This window comes from Podarcis filfolensis (genome assembly GCF_964270895.1).
Source record: "Podarcis filfolensis genome assembly, chromosome: 2".
NCBI lineage: Eukaryota > Metazoa > Chordata > Lepidosauria > Squamata > Lacertidae > Podarcis > Podarcis filfolensis.
This window is the reverse complement of record NC_139605.1, coordinates 63,909,514-63,927,673: the sequence shown is the minus strand read 5'-3', so window position 1 is coordinate 63,927,673 and position 18,160 is coordinate 63,909,514. Positions and strand designations below refer to the sequence as shown.

Genomic DNA, 18,160 nt, shown 5'->3' with positions numbered 1-18,160 from the left:
TTAAGTATTTCATTCTGTGATAGGTCTTCTACTCCTTTTGCTGAAAAGACCACAAGTCATTAAGGGCTGGGCCAGCTTGTGGAGATGGGGTGGGGCGGGAGGAGGAGATGCCATGGAGCACCTGTGATCTCTGTACTTGCCCAGGAAGGGAATGTGCCAGCCTTGAACACCCCCCTCAAGAACATCCCCCTCAACAACCCAAAAGAACAAGCATGTTTGTTCCCTTCTTCTGAAGCACAAAGGAGACTCCACATAGTTCCACGCCACAAATAAACTAATTCCCTTCAAAAATAACCCTGTTGCTCCCACTCTGTTCTTCCCTTTTGCATAAGTTGGTGAGTGGGATGTGCTTTGAAGACATTTGGAGGCAGATATTTAAACTGGGCTGCTGCAACCCTGGACCATCATTCTCTCCCCCTGCACACGGTGTTCACGGTAAGAGCAGGAGGGAACCAGCTCCAGGATGATTGCTGTGCTGCTGGTGGTGTTTGGACTGACCCCTGCCTGCATATTTCCTGTCAGTGCTGACATCCCTGTGTACCCGAACTTTGACCCCCAAAAGGTAAGACGTTTACAGATGGGACTTTCAGCCACATTAACAGGATGGGGAAGCCTTATCTGGATAGGATACCCATAGAGCAGCTTTGCTCTTGAGTAAAGGCCCTGTTGCTTTTGTGTCCCCCTTCTCCTCTCCCCCAGACCCACAAGCTTGGTGATCAGCAAGCTGCCTGATTTTGATACATGCTCCTAGCTCTGGTAGGAAAATGCTAGAGATGAGGTGGGTTGCTTGTCAACTTTCTCTGCCCTATAAAATGTCAATCAAAATTCTTCTATTTTAGACTGTCGGGAAGTGGCACCCCATCGGGATGGCTTCCAAGTTGCCTGAGGTGCCTGAGTATGATCAGAAAATATCACCGATGGACCACACAGTGGAGGTTTCGGATGGAGATATGAAACTCACCGCTAATTATATGTCGTTAGTACCTTACAACTGATACCTCTCCTCCCATCATGCATAGGCTGGGGATTGAACCGGGGTCCTTGTGCATGCAAAGCAGGTGCTCTGCCACTGAGCCACAGCCCTGATTTCCCCTGAAATCGTTTTGAGATGCTTTGGAAAGGGCATAAAGTTTCTGGCACTGCCAGTCAGTGTAGACAATATTGAGCTGGATGGAGCAATGTCCAGATTTTGTACAGAGCTGCTGCTTAGGGAAGACCACATGTTTCCCATCCCCTATTGTCTCTTTTTTGGGGGGTCTTGTTTTATCTTAATATATCATAAAGAGCCACTTAGGTTGAGCATAGCGATATAAATAAAAGTTTGCTGGAATGCCAATGGAGATATTGAGAAATACTGCGGAAACCTTTCCTGTAGCTATTGAGAGGGCCACTTAATAATGTTGAGGCCTCCAAAAAGGCCTGTTCATTTTGAAGGCATTGACAGCAACAGGGTGCTTTTCCTCTTGACACTCCGGCTATCCTTCCCTCTGGTAAAGTCTAAGGCATCTTACTGGTACTGTATTCTTCCATCAGTGGCTCTGACACCCTAAAAAATACAAGTAGAGGAGGCAAGGCAGGAAGCAGGCTGGGTATCTGGTTTTGAAGTGCTTTCATTTAGCTCTCTTTTCCAGGGATGGTGTCTGCAAACAATCAGTTCTTGTGTTAACTCACACTGACAAACCTGGTGTATTCAAATTTCACGGTAAGTACGAGTGCCATGAGCCACCCTATTACCTGATGACAAAGTATGTTTTGTGATCGGAAGATCCAGATGCTGTGATTTGGGCAAATGTTCAAACATCTGTTCTTTTCCCCATTTATATTCTTCCTTTTGAGTGCAAAATCAAGTTATGAGGGGGAGAGCAATGCAATCACTCACCCACCAATAAGGTTGTTTATTTTAGGAAATACATAACTTGCCTAGAAAAGGGTTACTAGGTCTAGCCAGTGCTTTTTTCTGGGGGGACACGGGGTACACATACCCTTAAACATTTTGTTTAAGTTTGGCCTCACTGAGGGGGGGGGAGTATTTCAATATGAGTAGGAATATGAGAGGACCCCTAAACTTTTTTTTTGAAAGAAAGCACTGGGTCTCACGAAACCTAAGTAGCCTAGAGAAAACAAAGGCAGCTATGCTTGCTCCATAGTTCTTTCGGAAGATCGTCCCAAGCTGACCTCTCATCTTGAGATTCAAGAGAGAAGTGAGAGGAGGCGGAGGAGGAGGTTGTAAAGAGGATGCAGCATAAGACTATCAGTCTAAATAACAAAGAGATAGGAAGGGCAAATGAGGAGTTAAAGGTACGTAACAGTCTGGTTATGTGGAAGTCCTTTGCCCATCTTTACCTCATGCAAACCCTTCTTGTGCAAGCTGATTTTCCCTCAGTTCAAACAAAACATATAAATATTTTTAAATCTCCATCTGCGTTTTGTGATCTGAGAGCAAAAGAGCAGTATATGAAGGTTGGTAAAAGAGACATCACAGTACAGTGGTACCTCGGGTTAAGAACTTAATTCGTTCGGGAGGTCTGTTCTTAACCTGAAACTGTTCTTAACCTGAGGTACCACCTTAGCTAATGAGGTCTCCTGCTCCCGCCGCACCGCTGCCACGTGATTTCTGTTCTCATCCTGAAGCAAAGTTCTTGACCCGATGTACTATTTCTGGGTTAGTGGAGTCTGTAACCTGAAGCGTCTGTAACCTGAGGTACCGCTGTAACAGGAAACTGCCAAAAACTATTTGTCCGTTTGCCTGAGTTTGACCCACTCAGACTGACGGTGGCTCTTTCCATCCCAGTGTCAGAAGTCTCTTTCCATCCCAGTGACAGGATCCTTTTAAGTTGCACAACATCAGGAATTGAACCAGGGACATTCCACATGCAAAGGAAGTGATTTACCCCCTGAGTTATGGTTCATGGCAGATGGTTAAACCAATGCCTCCACTTCCCTACTTAGGAGGATATGATTTGCCTTGTTGCCATCCAAAATTAATCTTGGGCTTTTCAAAATGGAAGACTCCTGCTTTCTCTTTTGATCTCCCCTCTGCTTAACCAGGAGGAACTTGAGTGTTTCACTCAAGGCTGCACAAGGGAGTTCTGGGTTACAGCTGGGATCTATGTTCTCAGACCTGGGGAACAGTCTTTTCTTCTTTCTCACAGAATCCCCGGCAGCCAGACAACTGATCTGTTTAGTACTGGGAGGGGACTCTGTCACCCTACAATCTTTATCTTGCAACTGATCCTTTAAGCTGCCCTCATATATATCATCATATATATCATCATATATATCATGCCCTCATATATATCATCCCAGTCTGATTGGTTTTTTGGGTGGGTGGGTGAATTAATCATTATTTTGGTAATATTGTGCTCGATGAAGAGTGCTGGAGAACTTAAAAGTTGGCCAGTCTTTCCTGACACTAGGATTGGCTGAAATAAATGTAATGCTCACCTAGAGGGTTTTATTATTTTTGAAATGGACCAACACAGCTAGTTTTTGGTTTTCTAGTGAGGTTCTCCAAAGCCCTTGGGATGCCACAGGAAAAGTTCTAGTTTAACAGAGCCAGGCAAACAACAACAACAACAACAATTTTGTTACTTATATCCCGTCCATCTGACCGAGTTACCCCAGCCACTGTGGGCGGCTCTCAACAAAGTTAAGGAGGAGCAGAAGGGGTGGTGAGTTCTCACCGTCTGGAGCCTCTCTGCAACCTGCTTGCTCTGCTACTCTCCAAACAGGGTCTAAGGCCCCCCCTCCTCCCTGCCACATACAGTGGTAACTCTAGTTGTGGACACAATATGTTCCGGGGTGCCATTTGCACCCCAAAAAGTCCGCAACTAGAGCGCTGCTTCTGCGCAAGCATGGAGTGCACACGGCCATTCTGTGCATGTGCGAAGCGTGCAGAATGCATCTGCAACATGAAGCGAACGCAACATGAAGCGAACGCAACTAGAGGTATGACTGTATTGAGAAAGAGGCGGGGGTGTACTTCCTCAAAGCAAGGCCTTCTGGGGAAGGGGTTGAGAGAGTGTCCACATAATCATACATTTCCTATGGTAACTAGTCAACATTTACATTTAACTTTAGATTTTCAGCAGAGTACTTGCAGCCTTGGCCACACAAACACCTTCCTTTTAAGAAGGACGCCCTTTTCTCTGACTGAAGAGCTGGAGGAGTCTGCATGCCTAACACCATGGCTAAAAGAGGGGGAAAGTAAGACAGGGAGCAAGATGAAATGTGTGGGGGTGAAGGAATGGTGATTCCCACTGCCTGCTTTAGGGAGGGCAATCTGTGGCAGTGGACCTGGGCAGGACACTTATTAAGTCATGGAGATTCACCTCCCTTAAAATTCTGAAGACATATTAATGAGAGGGTGGGAGAAAGAATGAATAATTAAGGTGACTAAGAGTGGCTGTTCCCCATTTGCCTGCTCCCCCCACTAACATCCAAGAAATGAGGAACCCGCTTCCTTCAGTTGATATCTTGTGTTGTTTCCTGTATAGATGGTATTGCCCACATGGTGGATATTGATTATGAAAAGTATGTCATTTTGCACAAGAAGAAATTAGGACATGAAGCTATGTATCTGTCTGGTATGTGTTATGGCAATGGATTTTATTTTTATTTATTAAATACAGCTCTTCACCTATAGATCTCAGAGCAGTTCACAACATAAAACAAACAAACCAATAACCCTCACTCCACCCTGTGGCATATTTGTGGTTCAGTAAAAAGGATGCTAGTTAATTAGTTAGTGTTGCTGTTTTTCAACTCACTCTTCAGCCACAAAGAAGTTACAAATCTCTGTCTCTCTCTCTCTCTCTCTCTCTCTCTCTCTCTCTCTCACACACACACACACACACACACACACGCCCTAAAAGTCACAAAAGGAGAATGGGTTGGGAGGAGAGGAAAGAAGCAATCTCAGTTTCAAGTTCTGAGTTTCAAGTTTTTCTGTGGACCAGCCAGAGCAGGAAAAGTTCAAAGGAAGGAGGCAGAGCCAGTGCTGCTCCTCACTCTGCTGTGCTGAAGGAGTTGACTCTGTCCTGCCTTTTACTCCTGTAGTACAGTTTGGTGGCTGGTGGAAGGTTTTGCCTAAAACTTCTGGACGGATACCCTAAGTTTATGGAAGGGTACCCTAAGTTCTGTTCAATCCAATTACGGCTCTAGTTAACATACAAAAATAGAATACAAAATTATTGAATATCTTTATCTATACTTATCTGGCTAATATACACCCCCCCTTTTTTCCCCTGTCAACAGTCACCTGTACTGTACAGAGTTAAAAAGAAGGAGGAAAACCTGTTTAAAATCTTGACTACAATAATCTTCTAGAATAAAAAGTGGCTAATGGAATAATCAGCCCTTCCCAGGATGAAGGAATATCTTTTTTGGAAAAGGGGGTTGAACCCTAAAGAATGGCCACGTTAGCACTTCACATGAAGATAAAAGGTTTCCCCAAAATAAAAGGAAACAGGGGGCTGCAATATTAACAATGATCCAGCAGCAAGAGCAGCTACCATAAAGCCTCCCACTAGCAAATAGGGACAGTCAGCACCTGTGTAGGCTTTCAGTTCCTTTGGATCAGACATGGCCAAACATGGCCCTCCAGATGTTTTGGGACTACAACTCCCATCATCCCTAGCTAGCAGGACCAGTGGTCATGGATGATGGGAATTGTAGCCCCAAAACCTCTAGAGGGCCAAGTTTGGCCAGGCCTCCTTAGATCCTCTTCTCTGGTTTCATGGGGGTTCTGTTCCTGACTGTCTAATGGACAATCCAGAGAAGAATAAGAGACTTTGGGTGCTCTATAGACATAAAACAGATATTTCAGCCTTTCTGAGAACAACAATTTACTCAACCTTTGCTTGTGTTTAAAGCTAGGGGATCGAAAGTGGGAGATGACATCAAAGAAAAATTCAAGAAATTAGTTTTGGAGCAAAACATTCCTGAGGCACACATCAAATACTTTGAGAACGTTGGTAAGGCAACCTGATCTCAATATTTTTTTATTGTAGATGTGTATGAATGTCTCTGTGTGAAACAGAATCTGAGGAGCTATATTTAGTCTCAGAGAGATTCACAAATCTGAATCACCACTACAGTTTGAGTACAGTGGTACCTCGTTTGCTGAATGCTTCAGAAGTTGAACATTTTGGTTTTCGCCGGAAACCTGGAAATAAATGCTTCCGATTTGAATGCACCTCGGAAGTTGAATGGCTACTGAAGCTCATTTCTCAATTGTCTCAATTGAATTTGCCGACTGCCCATTGCGCCTTGGTTGTCGAAAGTTTCAGAAGTCGAATGGTCTTCTGGAACAGATTACGTTCGACAACCAAGGTACCACTGTAGTTAAATCACTGAAATTAACTGAGGTCTGATTTCCGTGCTTAATCATAATTAAAGCACCTGAAGCTATCAGGAATTGAGTGGGGGGGGGTTGATTTGCTAAGGGCAGCAGACAATTTGGACCTAGCTGTGGGAATGGATAGGAAGGAGTTTGTTCTACATCCCTCAGCTGGGGTGGTGTGTGTGGTCTAAACCGCTGAGCCTCTTGGGCTTGCCAATCAGAAGGCAGGCAGTTCGAATACCTGCAATGGGCTGAGCTCCAGTTGTTCTGTCCGAGCTCCTGCCAATCTAGCATTTCGAAAGCACGCCAGTTCAATTAGGTAAATAGGTACTGCTGTGGTGGGAAGGTGAATGGCATTTCCATGCGCTCTGCCTTCATCATTGTGTTCCGTTGCACCAGAAGCTGAAGGCAGCCCTGTTTAGGGAAGCTTTTAATGTTTAATAGACTGTTATATTTTAATATTCTGTTGGAAGCCGCCCAGAGTGGCTGGGAAAACCCAGCCAGATGGGCGGGGTATAAATAATAAATTATGATTAATATTATTATTATTATTTAGTCATGCTGGCCACATGACCCAGAAAGCTGTCTGTGGACAAATGCCGGCTCCCTCGGCCTGAAGCAAGATGAGCACCACAACTCCACAGTCACCATTGACTGGATTTAACTGTCCAGGGGTCCATTACCCTTACCTTTCTACCTAGTTCCCAGCTCTAGATGATGGCCTGGTTGGGGACTATCAACTCTGTCTTTGGCTGCTTATGGGGCTCAGATTCCAGTTAATTAGAATTAAAGTAGCTTCAGTCCCAGCTGCAAGGAGGCAGCTTCCACTTGGCTGGAGACTGGGGAAAAAACCCAGCCAAAAGTTACACATGGGATGCCCTCCTAGGTGGCTATCGTATTTGAAGGTTCATATTCCCCCAAAGACCTTAGTGAGGACTCGTCCTTCCTGGCCACATATCAAAACCTTTTCTTGCTGCTGTCAGTATACTTGGCTGCTTCTGCTCTTTGGTTTTTACACCTCTGTATTGTTTATTTTATCTGCTCTTCTTTCATTGGCATAAATTATTATAGGCTCTGTTTCCCACCCCCAAAATTTCTGCATTTCTTAACTGTGTTGAGTGGCTCAGTTTTGAACTAGAATGGTGAGATACACATGTTCCTCACAGTGGCTGACCCATTGAGGCAAATAGGACACGGTCCCACCAGCCTTAGTCTGCCCCTAGGGAGTCTTCACATGCCCACCTTCTTACTGACCACCAGCCAAGGAGTGGATCTCCTTGAGAGCTTCCTCCTTCATCTCAGTGTTGCCCCTGTGGAGCTCAGTAGGCGGGGGCCTCTCATTGACTGTGGTTGCAGCTGTCATTTGCTCTGGCTCCATCTGCTGTTGGCCTCCCTGCCTCCCATGCCACCAATCCCAATGGGCATCATCTGCCACTGATTCCAAATAAAGAAATACATATGAGTTGCTCACATTTTCTTCCTCCTTACCACTTTCCCTGACACTCTTCTCTTCCTTTCTCCCACAGAACAATGCACTCCAAAAGCTGCTTAATAGCCAGATATGGCATTTCTCCATATATATTTGCAGCATTGGTTAATAATCAGAAACACCCAATAATCATTACTCTTTCTGGATGGTGGAGATGATGATGACTACGGATCAATGCCTCTGTCCACTCACCACATTTCTGGCTTGTAGAAATTGATGCAAGCAGAACAACAACGTCTTTGGGTTCCTCTCTCTCCTGAAACTATGTTTAAAATAAATGCATTGCTTAGATCTTGCGCACTTTGTCAGAAGCATTATTGGAGGTCAAAATGGAAGAAGATAAACATATATGAACCTATCAAGCAGCCAAAGCACCTGCCCAATGAGTGCTCAGCTGTAGAGGTTGCCAATATGGTTCTCCAACTTCGGCCATCCATGCCCATTGGCCAGGCTGACTGGGACTGATAGTACTGATGGATGGAGTTCAACAACCTATGAAGCTCACCATGTTGGCCACCCCTTGTCTACTCTGCATTGGGAGTATCTCTCCAGAATCTTGGAATGAGAAAGGCTTTGCCCTTTAATTGTCAATGCTCCACCCATTCTGAAAAGCCTTGGAATGAGAAATGTGGAAAGGGGAATGTGAGAAGGGTGAGAGAATATAAGTGAGAGGCTGGTTGTAATTCAGAAAAGACTGATGGAGAAAGGTGAGAAGAGAAACTGAGAGGGACAAAATAGCAGGGCAGAGAAGAAAAAGGGGAAGAGGAAATATAATAATAAAAGAATAATGTAATGCACTGCCTAAGGCCTGGGCAAATATAGGTGTTTCAACCCCAATTCCTCTGGAGAGAGAATGTTTTGGCAAATGACATAGCCAATTGCCTGTGTTGTAACCCTCCATACCTGACTGGCTGCAGAAGCATTGCAATTAAATAATTTAAAGTGGATTGGTTACATCTTACTATGAATGCCAATGTCACCATTCCTTTCATTTGGTGCAGGGATTTTATTCTATGTAGAAACAGGAGTCATACACCTGTTTTGCACCTACATATAAAAACACACCACTTTTATTTGTTCTCCAAAACATGGAGGGGAGGAAAAAGAAAAAGTGGGACATTATCCTTCAAAATTCACACTGCTCTGAATTTTGCAATGCAGTTCTCTAGCCAAGCAATGTATATAGAAATGCATATATATTGGACGAAAGAGTGCAGAAAATGCATATCTTCATGCAAATAGCATGCAAAAATACACTATATAGGGGAAGTTCCTTGTAAAATTGTGTATATTGAGGGAAATTATGTTCACAAGCTCAAATTACCGTATTTTCCGCTCTATAAGACGCACCAGACCATAAGACACACCTAGTTTTTGGAGGAGGAAAACAAGAAAAAAAATATTCTGAATCTCAGAAGCCAGAACAGCAAGAGGGATCGCTGCGCAGTGAAAGCAGCAATCCCTCTTGCTGTTCTTGCTTCTGTGATAGCTGCACGGCTTGCATTCGCTCCATAAGACGCACACACATTTCCACTTACTTTTTAGGAGGGAAAAAGTGAGTCTTATAGAGCAAAAAATACGGTACTCCCTTCAGTTGCTGCTGATAAAACTCAAGTTCCACCTTCATCAAGGATAACTGAAATCGCATGTGACCTAAACCATTTTATCTTGGTTTCAGGTGAGATGTTCTTGTCTCAAGTTTCCACAGTCTATCAAGTTTGGCAAGTGTTCCTACTGCAAAGCCACATCTCCTGTACATGCCTGCTTTGGCTTTTCCATCTTTTTGTTATGTTGGCTTTAAGGTAAAGGAAAGACTAGACTTGTTTCAGTTCCGCCTTTGAAACATATTTCTTGTTGAGCCTAACTTTCCCAATGCTTTCCTCCTCCTTTTTTCCAATTGATTCTCATAAGGGTTGTGAAATGTCAATAAAATAGAAAGAAGAAAACACTACACAACATGAATGAAAGCAATCAACCATAACGACTATTACACATTAATGAAATAATGATAATACAGACTCTCAGCACAGGGTGCTTTTGCAGCTGACAGCTCTGCCCCTCCTCCCTGCATAATGATGTTTTCGCTAGTAAGAACCCTGAGGGTTTGGGCTTAGTTTCATAATGCATAATTATTTTTAAAGTTTCATCTAGCTGATATCAAACACCTTTTAAAAAGCCTTGCCTCTTCCAGAAAGAGAGTGACACACATGTCAGGAAGAGGAAGAGGAAGGAGAGAGCAGAGCTGTAGAAAAGGGACTGACAACAACTTGTTATTTTTATTGTAAATCAGATGTTGTTGAACTACCTCTGGCTATGCTGGTTTGCAGCCACCGCGAGATGGAGTCCAACAACATAGAGAGGGCCACAAGTTAGCCACTCTTGTTGTAAATTTCCAGTTCTTTGTCACAGATGATAGCAGTAGGGAAATGGTGGTAGCCAGCTTAACTGATGGGTTAAAACAGGGGTAGGCAACCTAAGGCCCATGGCCCAGATGCGGCCCTATCACCTTCTTAATCCAGCCCACGGACAGTCCGGGAATCAGCGTGTTTTTACATGAGTAGAATGTGTCCTTTTATTTAAGATGCATCTCTGGGTTATTTGTGGGGCCTGCCTGGTGTTTTTACATGAGTAGAATGTGTGATTTCATTTAAAATGCATCTCTGGGTTATTTGTGGGGCATAGGAATTCGTTCATATTTTTTTTCAAAATATAGTCCAGCCCCCCACAAGGTCTGAGGGACAATGGACCAGCCCACGGCTGAAAAAGGTTGCTGACCCCTGGGTTAGAAGAAGGAGGAGAATGCTTATAGAAGAGGGGGGAAGCCATGGGAGGGGATTCAGCTTTGTGCTGAGGTTATTGTTTTGTCTTCTTGACTTGCTAGACAACACGACCCCTCCTCTCCTCCCTCCTGCACATTGTCCCCGGAGGTTCTTCTGACCCGTTTCAGCCTGACCAATTTCAGGGGGCATATTGGGGAGAGGACAGGGGAAAGCTCCTTTGCAAAAGCAGAAGTCCATGCACAGATTTTTCCACTGATGGAACTAATTAGTCAAATCCTGCCCAGGGAATCCCTGCATCAGGTAAAGACAGATGAAAATTGAAAGGCATAGACCTCTTTTCTCTAGTTGTCAGATTGATCTGGAAGTGGGGGAACTGTTATGCCTCTTAAACAGGTGATAAGAATCCGTGGAGTCTTAAAGGGCTGGTTTCCCCCCCTCCCCCGTTAGTGTCCCTTTCTTGCTTCTGTCTTATTTTATAGTTGCCCTTGGAATCTCCAGTTTACCCTTCTACAGTGGTACCTCAGGTTACAGACGCTTCAGGTTACAAACTCCGCTAACCCAGAAATAGTGCTTCAGGTTAAGAACTTTGCTTCAGGCTGAGAACAGAAATTGTGCTCCGGTGGCGTGGCAGCAGCAGGAGGCCCCATTAGCTAAGTGGTGCTTCAGGTTAAGAACGGTTTCAGGTTAAGAACGGACCTCCAGAATGAATTAAGTGCTTAACCCGAGGTACCACTGTATTACACATCATGTGCTTGGTGGTGCTAAAGAATCTCCCTCCAAACTGGCAAATGCGAAATGTGAAAAATTTGCAAAGTGGCTTAGGCATGTATGTTTTCTCAGAAGTGTTAATGGGGCTTACTGCTAGGGCACAAGATGGTAGCCTAGGCTTTGGTTTTGGAAAAGCACGGCTTTTGTGTCTTTACCAGCTGTGCGGCAGGCAGAAATTCAACAGGTTAGTACGGAAATGCAATCATTTGAAAACCTTCACCCATTCACATTCTGTTTGTCAGACATTTTATTACATGTGTGGCCACTGATTTATTTGGGGGGCCCTCCAGTCCACCTACAAAAGAGACAAATCTGCATATGACGCATGGCATATGCAAATTGTATGCACATCTATGGTCTCTTTTGTGAGTGGGTCAGAGGGTCCAGTCAACATATATTGGACATATACTGGACCAGAAAATCCTGTTGGAACCCCTGAGGATGGAGGAAGAGATATAAAAGGTTCTATTTGCATATAGAATTCTACGCAAAATCACATTTTGCTTTGCTGGGTGAGGTTCAGATTAGCAAAGGGCTCCTTCTCCACAGTAGCGCCTTCAGAGTAAAGGCAGGTCTGCAATAAGCCAGTGTTTGCTTTAATAACCCACTTCAGGGAAAAATTCTCGCCTATCGTGCATGTAATTGCACATAGTTCCTGTTTGAACAAAGAGGAAGGGTGCTTATGATGTGCATGCAGCCCTTGACACATGCTATGGAAATTTGCCAAATCATGCTCCAAATTTTCTGTGTATAATGCTTTCCTTTTGATATGTATGGTAACAACAGAGCAAGCAAACACACATGGATGTACCTAACAGAAGGTGGCACACTGTGGAAAATGAAACCATACATCTAAAGATAGGAGAAGAAAATCAACAGCTGTGGTTTTACGTTAAATTTTACACACACACTGGCTATGAAACAGTAAAATGACACAAAACATAATATATAAAAACAAGCAAATGATTTGCAGGCACAGGGGGATCTTACAGGAATGCCTACAATGGTAATAAAAGACTTAGAAAGATCTTACATGAATACAATACCTACAATAATTAATAGATTTTTATGTTTTGTCTGAGCCTTTCCAACCACAAAAGGCTCTGAAGAAGCGAGCATTAATCAGGCTATTGGATTTGGCCTCGCTTGGCAACTAAAGCTGTAACCAAGTAATTCTTAATCCTTTACACATTATTCCCCCAGTCAGAGCAAACACACAACACACACCATCCCTTCAACCTGAATTTATTAACTCTGGTTTAAATGAAATCTGGGGGTCAGTTTTGTGTGTTTGCATACAAGCACAGCTAACACAACCTATGAAGGCAGCAATGTAGTGGTACCTATCTTTCAGTCTTCTACAGAGGAGGAGTGGGGAACCTGAGGCCCTCCAGATGTTTTTGGACTATAGCTCCTATCGTTCCTGATGTCTGGCCATGCTAGCTGGGGCTGGTAGGAGTTGGAGCCCACAGCTGGAGGGCCATAGGTTCCACATCACAGTTGTATTTTCTAGATTTGTCCCAGATATTTTGAAGCACTGTGCTGTTTTTCCTGGGCCTCTGTGTATGGACCGACATGTTGACTGATTCTATTTTACCACCACATTCCCTACCCCTGCCCTAGAGATCTGGAGAGCAGCAGCTGGAGTAAAGACCCAGGAGAAGCTGGTGCACAAAAATGTCACAAAAACATCACAAAAAGAGGTGGGACAGGGCGGGAGTGGAACAGGGTGTTTGCAGGTTTTTTCAAGGGTGTTTCAAACATGCTTAAATGTGTGGTGCCTCAGAATGTAACCCCCACATAAATGGGGAGTTGCCTCATTTATAGCAAGCACTTAATAATGGTAATCAAGAATTAGGCAAAATGTCAATTTAGCTCAGCAGCACCCCATTTCTGATTGATTGTAGCCTTTATCAGGTACAAGTTATCTGTTGGAAATACACACCCTTCTGCCAAGGGGGGAAAGAAAAAATCTGCCAAGGGCCAAGGAGCTGATACTTAAAGCAGCAGGGGGCGGGGAGGGGGGGGGAGGAATGAATAGTTGAAAGAACACTCTGAGGCTCAGTCTCAAGGTGAGAGAGGCTCTGAATTTCAAAGGCTGCGGAAGCCAAGGGAGTGTAAAGCGAGAAGCTGTCCAACCAAAGGTGCACTTCAAATGTGACATTTAGAGACACAATCTTCCCCATTCCCAGCAGGTGAGCAGGAGCACACACACACACACACACACACAGAGAGAGAGAGAGAGAGAGAGAGAGAGAGAGAGAGAGAGAGAGAGAGACATGGATAGCTCACAGCCTTAAGATTCTTATCCTGATTCTATTACAGTCAATATACTCAAACCATAAATAAGCTGGGAAATGTTGCTTCCCCATCTTTTATCATGAAGAAAGGCTGTCAAGCTCAGCTTTTTCCTCTTATGTTTTATGGCAGGATATGAAGCATACGTTTCCCATATCCTCCAAAGTGTGTGGTCACATTTCTGCCTTAACTGGATTTATAGATTAGGAGGGGATAATTCTGTACTGGGGGTGGGAAATCTCCCCCCCCAACCAACTCTGGGACTAGTGAGGTGGGGCTGTGTACTAATACTGTGAAGGAGGAAGTTCCAAATTCCAGTATGGCTTCTTAGTACTAGGTAGCCATTATCTTTCAGCCTCGACTTCCCTGCCCCCCCCCTTCGTGGCAATCTCTAAGGTGTGGATTATAACATTGATCTAATTTAGAAAGCTGTTGTAAGGATTACTGAAGAGTATATATGAAGTGTTTTGAATAATTAGCCTGAGTCAGGGATAAGTGAATCTGTCACTTTTGGTTCCTCTCAGTTTCTCATTTTTCCAGTATTCAGTTCTCAACATTTCCACATCAGGAAGTTAACTTTTCATCCGTGCTCTTTGAGCTTCTCCTCGTTCTGGGATACCAGGGAGTAGGGGGGACAGCTTGTCGCAGCATGAGGGGAGACACTCATGCTTCTTCACCATCTCTGCCTCTTGGCCCCTCTTCTCTTCCAATTTGGCTTCTGCCTCTGATTCTGGACTTCTGTCTGCCACAGACTCCCCTCGCTCACTAAACCCTGTTCCCTCTTGAGCTTCTGAAGCCTCCTCCCAGTCTTCTCCCTCTTCTTCCTCTGACCACCAATCCCCAGGCTCTGAGCCTTCATTCTTGAGGGATCCCTTGGTTCCTTCCACCATTCCTCTGCATTCAACCTGTCTGTGGCACTCCTCCAGTCAGAGCCGACAGTACTGGGTTAGATGAACAAATAATCTGACCTGATTTAAGGCAGCTTCCTATGTTCCTCCTGCAGCTGATGTGCAGGAAGTACCAATCACACTTTGGAGAGGAACTGATCTGATGTACTCTCTCATCCCTTCTTCTGCAAAGCTGACAGTGCTTGGCACCTTTTTATGTGGAGTAGCATATATGCTGCATTTTGTTACTGTGCATAAGGATGTCTGGGCTAAGCCACTGGGATTTTTAATTGCTTAGTCCCACACACTGATATGTTTTCAAATGAATGTTTGGCCTTGTGACATGCACCACATTCGGATCCATACACTCTTTAAAGGTTATTGAGCAGAACCATAAATCTCATCAAATTCCTGGAGGTTCATTAACCCCAGTAACTCTAAGTAGTATTGCTGCCTGTTGTGGTGGGCATAATGAATGGAAATGAGGTTGCTAGTGCTGGAGGTGATGCTGTACTAGAAAGCTCATATAAAACCCTGACAAAGTCAACGTGCTCTTCAAGAATAACTTCCCAGCCAATCTATTGTGAGAGGCCCTTTGTCATACGCAACACGATCTTTTAGCTGAATCAAAGGCTCTGGGAGAGAAAGTTAGTTTACATTGCTGCAGTATTTCCCTCCCCTCAAAATGAAATGCCTATTAAACTATGTTACTAAATCAAGTTGAGGTTAGAAATGAATAAAATGTAGGCTGTTTCCAAGGGATGTATAAAATACATGTCAGAGTCTGAAAGCTTGCATAACTCAGGCAGGAATTTTTGAATGAAGTTATTTAATTACGTTGGGAACCTGACCAGGCAAACACAGAGTGATTCATTTCCTTTTAACTAAGCAAAAGGTGCTTGGAGGGGATTAAAGATGCATGTAAATTGTAGAAATGGCACCAAGCATTAATAATAAAAATGAACTAACTGTATTGAAGTATATTCATTCTGCAATTATCTGAGAAAACAGCACCCAAACTGAGGCTGCTCCAATACAAATTTTCTTTCTTGAAAGCACAATGTTATGATCTGTGGGATGCTGTCTATGGACTGCTTCATGTTTTATATATTATTCATAAACAAATGAAAAGTGCATACACTGATATATGAAGAGTGGGGAAGCCTCTCTTTGTTTTGCAGCATATGTCTATATTGGGGAGTTGCTACACATTTTCTTTATACCAGTAGCCAGGTTGGCAAATAATTCCAAGCCATGGTTTATTAAACTGTGACTTAGCATTATGTATGAGCCCTGTCTAGTGACTTGACTACGGTTTGTTTTCTGCTAACAAACCATGATCTGAAGCTATGGTTTGCTGTTGGCTTATGAACCTTGGTTTGTTTTAACTATGGCTTGGTGTTATGTGCAAACCAATATCGTTTCTTAACCATGGTTTGGCCACTGCACCCAAGATGCTCACATAGTTGCAAAGGCATGAGGCAAGAGCAGTTAAGGGAAAACCCAAACTTTGTAAAAACAAGCCAGAGTTTTATTGTCTATTGTGATTAGTTGAGGTTATCTCGTGATTTGTTAAATTTGTTAAATGGTGGGATAACTGTGGCCCTCCAGAGTTGCTGGTCTACATCTCTAGCATCCCTGATCACTGGCCATCCTGGCTAGGATTGATGAAAGTTGTATTCCAACAGCATCTGGAGGGCACCAGGTTCCTCACCACTGGTTTAAGCAAACCATGTTTAGCATTGTTTGCGAATGAGGTCATATTTTCAAAAAATAAAGCTGAGTAGAAAATGTGTTTGGTTTTTTCAGGCAGTTGATGAGACAACTACAAAACAGGGGATACCCCAAAGAAGTCTGAAGCAAGCCATGGGTAAAGCCAAAAGATGGAAAAGTTAAAAAGAAAAGAAAAGTGAGATTAGGACAGTGGTTTCACTCACATTGGATGGATATAATAGGCATATCTAGCTGGTATTGAAACATTGGCATTGCTATCAGGAGTTCGTAGGCATAAGGAAGAGCTCCTTTTTATGTTTAAGTGTGCCTCTTATTTGAAATATTTCTTTAAACTACTGTGTAACAGTTCAGTACCAGATATGGGTTTATTTAAAAAGAGGAAGCTCAGAACATATTTCACCTTATACCAACTCAGACCATTTTTCCATGTAGCTCAGTATTGTGTGCTGATTTTCCCTGAAACCATTGCAGTGGATTTATTAACTGAGTAAAATTAAAGGAATGTGTAGACACTGCAGACAGACGGAAATATGTCTTGGATCAGTTTTTCAGCTGTAAACTAAAGGGTTAATCTGTGCTGCACAATGTCCTTGCAATCTTATTTATTGTGATAACTATGGGTGTGGACTGCCCTGTATTGCTGAGAGGGGGGGAAGGTTGAGAACGTAGTAATATGGTGCTTTGCAGATATAGCAGTGGGAGTGCCAGATTGGTGTGTCTGCGCTGGCTCACCCCTCCTGGTAATTGGCAGTGGTTCTGCTACCAGGAAGCTATTGGTGCAGCTCCACCTCTGGGTGGACTATGAGAAAGGTCAGAATAAGAATCTGCAAGCATAAAAACTGCTTTAAGAGCAGAAGATTGACAGCCTCAGTGGTCAAGCACATTGTGGATTTAGGACATAGTGAGAAAAGTCCGGACTCTTAAGTCACTGCAATTGGAACACAACTGGGAAGACAGTCAAGAAGTGAGATGTTTAGATTTATTCCTTGAAAATGTTTGTACCTGATGGCCTCAACTAAGAGCTCGATTTCTCCATGGAATTTTGGATTATCTTCTCATCTATTTCAAGTTTTGTTGCTGGCTTGCTAGCTTAGGTACTGCGGTTGTATTGTATTGTTTTTGTTCTGTGTTAGCATTTTTTGAAGGTGCAATGGGTAAGTGTGTTTGGCTGCTAACCAGAAGGTTGGTGGTTTGAACCCACCCAGGGATGGCTGTGGGCCAGATTCCTGCCTTGCAGGGGGTTGGACTAGATGGCCCTTGGGATCCCTTCCAACTCTACAATTCTAATCAAATTTTGAAGCACCTTTGCCGATTTTGGAACAGAAGTCAGTTGGTGTACTGCAGCTGTAGTTTATGACTATCTAACCTAGCACTGTGTCCTCTGGCTGGTAGCAATTCTCCAGGGTCTCAGGCAGAATTCTTTGACATCATTTGTTACACAATATCCTTTTGCCTGGAGATAAACACTACAAAGCATGTGTCCATGGGCCCTCTTACATATCCTTTTAAAATTTGTGGTACTGCTGCAGTAGTTGGCTCTCCTCCTCTCTCTCTTTTTATAGAAGCATAAAGACAAGCTTTGCTGGATAGGCTCAAAAGCCCATCCTTCTGACTCTTAACAGCAGACTGTCAGATGCTTCCGGGAAACCTCTTTAAGTTTAGCATTTTCATTCTTCAGTACAATATCTGAGTCGGGGGGGAATCCATCAGAAAGGCGCATTTCTGAGTTTCAGTGACCACAGATGTTGCCATGACATTATTCATCAGTGCCTGCCTCTCACATTACACTGCTGGCAAGAGTGCATCACTCTTGCAAGTAAAGATAATAGGCAAGAATAACATCTGAAGTTACCAGACCTTT

The 18,160-nt window shown here is 43.6% G+C and overlaps 1 protein-coding gene across 1 annotated transcript; it reads left to right on the top strand.

The window, feature by feature from the left end:
- Positions 1–398: 398 nt before the first annotated feature.
- Positions 399–8,128, top strand: LOC310754157 (epididymal secretory protein 4-like). Its single transcript, XM_083595728.1, has 6 exons — positions 399–562; positions 840–976; positions 1,632–1,702; positions 4,497–4,586; positions 5,874–5,975; positions 7,870–8,128. The coding sequence occupies exons 1-6, from the start codon at positions 464–466 to the stop codon at positions 7,893–7,895; spliced, it is 525 nt and encodes a 174-aa protein (XP_083451854.1). The 5' UTR covers positions 399–463; the 3' UTR covers positions 7,896–8,128.
- The last annotated feature ends 10,032 nt before the right edge of the window (positions 8,129–18,160 follow it).

What these genes read in the sequence shown, in the direction of transcription:
- LOC310754157 (XM_083595728.1), top strand. Translation starts at nt 464, where the DNA reads ATGATTGCTGTGCTGCTGGTGGTGTTTGGACTGACCCCTGCCTGCATA. An exon ending in CTCACCGCTAATTATATGTC is followed by an intron (nt 977 to 1,631) that starts GTTAGTACCTTA and finishes TCTCTTTTCCAG; the next exon opens with GGATGGTGTCTGCAAACAAT. An exon ending in TGAAGCTATGTATCTGTCTG is followed by an intron (nt 4,587 to 5,873) that starts GTATGTGTTATG and finishes TTGTGTTTAAAG; the next exon opens with CTAGGGGATCGAAAGTGGGA.